Here is a 2,301-nt window from a genome sequence, read left to right as displayed (position 1 = left end):
CCTTATAAAATCTAAAGCCTCCCACAGCACAGTTGGAAGATAACTTTTATGTTTTTATTAGGAAGCAATATTAGAAATGATCTCTCAAAAAACAAAGGAATGAAACATTGCTGATCTGGTTTTTAGCATATTTTACAGGTCACTCCTGCTGTCTGGGCCAAGACCAACTAGGAAAGAGTTCTCCAGACAATGCCAACACCTTCACTGGTTCCTGAAACTTCACCATTTGTACCAATTCTCCTGGATCAAGGATAACTGCCAACTAAAATCTGCTTTTATCTGCTATTGTATCCCATTTATACACCTGAGCCTCACCTGGATAACCAGGGCACTTCTCTGTCTCATTCTTTCTGGCAGTTAATGACTCTTCCCATGGCTGGCCCCATTCATAGGGCCAATAATAACAATATATTTTTTCGCCACTGCTATCCCCATTCATAGGACCAATAGTTACAATATTTTTTTTTTCTCCTAGCCACCTTCCTTCATATCTCCCTCAAGAAACAGCTACTTGAGGTCTTCAGGATTACAGTAAACCAGATGCCTCTTCAGCCACACCTCTCACTTAGTGTTAGCCCACCAACTCCCAGCTCTCCCCTCTCCCATGTTACCCCATGCCCACAGGAAGCAGCCAGACTGGAGCCAGTGCCTCTTTATCCAAGGAGTCTAAAACTTTGGTTGAAGGGCTTTATCTCAGCTTGTTGGCACCCCCTTATCCAAAAATCCTGCACTGTTTGGTCAAAAGCACCACCCCAGTTCCCTAACACCCCTTTTTATACAAAAGTACAGATTGTTTGGCTGGGAGCTTCACCCCAGCTCCTGGCATAAGACCCCTCCCCAGGGAGGGTCAAAAAAGCCCACCAAATGGTAACCCCTGCCCTGGGAAATTCAAAACCACTCCCACAGGCTATTTAAACTGCCCCCAGGAGAATAAGCATGTGGTCTCCGGGTTCTGTATGGTCTCCCCTTTCTTTTCTTCTCCTCTTCATGCATTCCTGGGGCCACCCAGGAGCATTGCATTAAACATGGGCATCCTTTAATTTGGCTTAATTTGGTTTGATTGTAATTATTTGCATCAACAGAGAGGTTTGGCTTAATAGAAATATCTAACAACAACAACGATAACAACAACAACAATACAAATAATAATAAGAGGATGGTAAAAATAATAATAATGATTTAGTTAGGAGAGTATTTTGTTTAAGTGATAAAGGTGAATATTTTGTCATAAATTTTGTATTTGGTAAATAACAGTAGTGTTTTCCCAAAATCCAGTATCATTTCCCAAATTAAAAAAAAAAAAATAAAATGAAGGGACAGGGAAGAAGAAAAAAAGCAAGATAAAACAGCGAAATATAATAAAACATAGACATTTTCAAAAGGCAAGAAACACAATTTTGCCTCCTTCCTGAAGACTGAAGTAGAAAACCCATTATATTCTTTTCTATAATTTATTATCAGCTGAAAATGCAGATGATTTGGTCCTGGATGAGTTTAGTCTGGACTCCAAGCCTCCTGACACCTCCTTATATTGTTTTTCCATTACAGTGACTCTGTAAAGCAAAAGCCCCAGCTTCCCAGGCAACTTCTGTCAGTGAACACTACAAAGCTGTTGTTGTTTGATTTGTCTTTGCAGTGAAACTTGAAAAACAAGCCTGTTCTACAGGGACTTGGCGAGAATCACCAGAATGCTCTGACTTTTGTATGGCAATTCACTGTTCATTTCTCTGTGTGAGAACTATTTAAGTATTATATGCTGTAATAGAATAAATAATGTAACAACCTCTTAGCTAACTAAAGTCCTGTCTGCTTTCTTTGTTTCTAAAGAGACCCACTGTTACAGGCTCACAGGCATGAGGTTCAGCTCCCCTGTCCTCCCTGTCTGTGCTTGTCCCGGCAAGCAGCTCTCTGCTCCTGTAGTTCCTTTTGTATATGCATTAAATACATACCAATCTCTTTTTCCTGCAGGTGGTCTGTGGTACTGAGCATGCTAAGAAAAGCCTCTTCAGGTTCTGCAGCACTCATCTTGGATAGAAACTAAAATCGTCGAGAGGGAAGCAATGACCTTTTAGTTTCATGGGCGGGTCTGTCTCCACTCTGCCTATGCAATCACCACACTGTGCACACACTCCTCCTTTGCAATTGCCAGCCCTTTTCTCACACAAAAGACAATGTGAGAGGTGAGCCCCAGGTTGCTACAACTCTGAGTTTTGAGAACATCACTTAAAAAGGAAGCACCAGAGCCAGGTCAGAGGATTCTGTGTGCTAAGGATCCAGAGACTGGGAGACAGAGTGAAGAGA

The 2,301-nt window shown here is 41.6% G+C and overlaps 1 protein-coding gene across 1 annotated transcript in view; it reads right to left on the bottom strand.

The window, feature by feature from the left end:
* Positions 1 to 2,025, bottom strand: part of LOC126493230 (C-type lectin domain family 2 member D11-like) — a 7,352-nt gene extending 5,327 nt beyond the window's left edge. Inside the window, exon 1 of the mRNA XM_050130165.1 lies at positions 1,950 to 2,025. Coding sequence (XP_049986122.1) covers positions 1,950 to 2,025 — 76 coding nt within the window. The remainder of the gene's footprint in view (positions 1 to 1,949) is intronic.
* Between the last annotated feature and the right edge of the window lie 276 nt (positions 2,026 to 2,301).

This window comes from Alexandromys fortis, unplaced genomic scaffold, assembly GCF_014885135.2.
Source record: "Alexandromys fortis isolate MF-2015 unplaced genomic scaffold, M_Fortis_MF-2015_v1.1 scaffold_307, whole genome shotgun sequence".
Lineage (NCBI taxonomy): Eukaryota > Metazoa > Chordata > Mammalia > Rodentia > Cricetidae > Alexandromys > Alexandromys fortis.
This window is presented reverse-complemented; position numbering and strand designations above follow the sequence as displayed.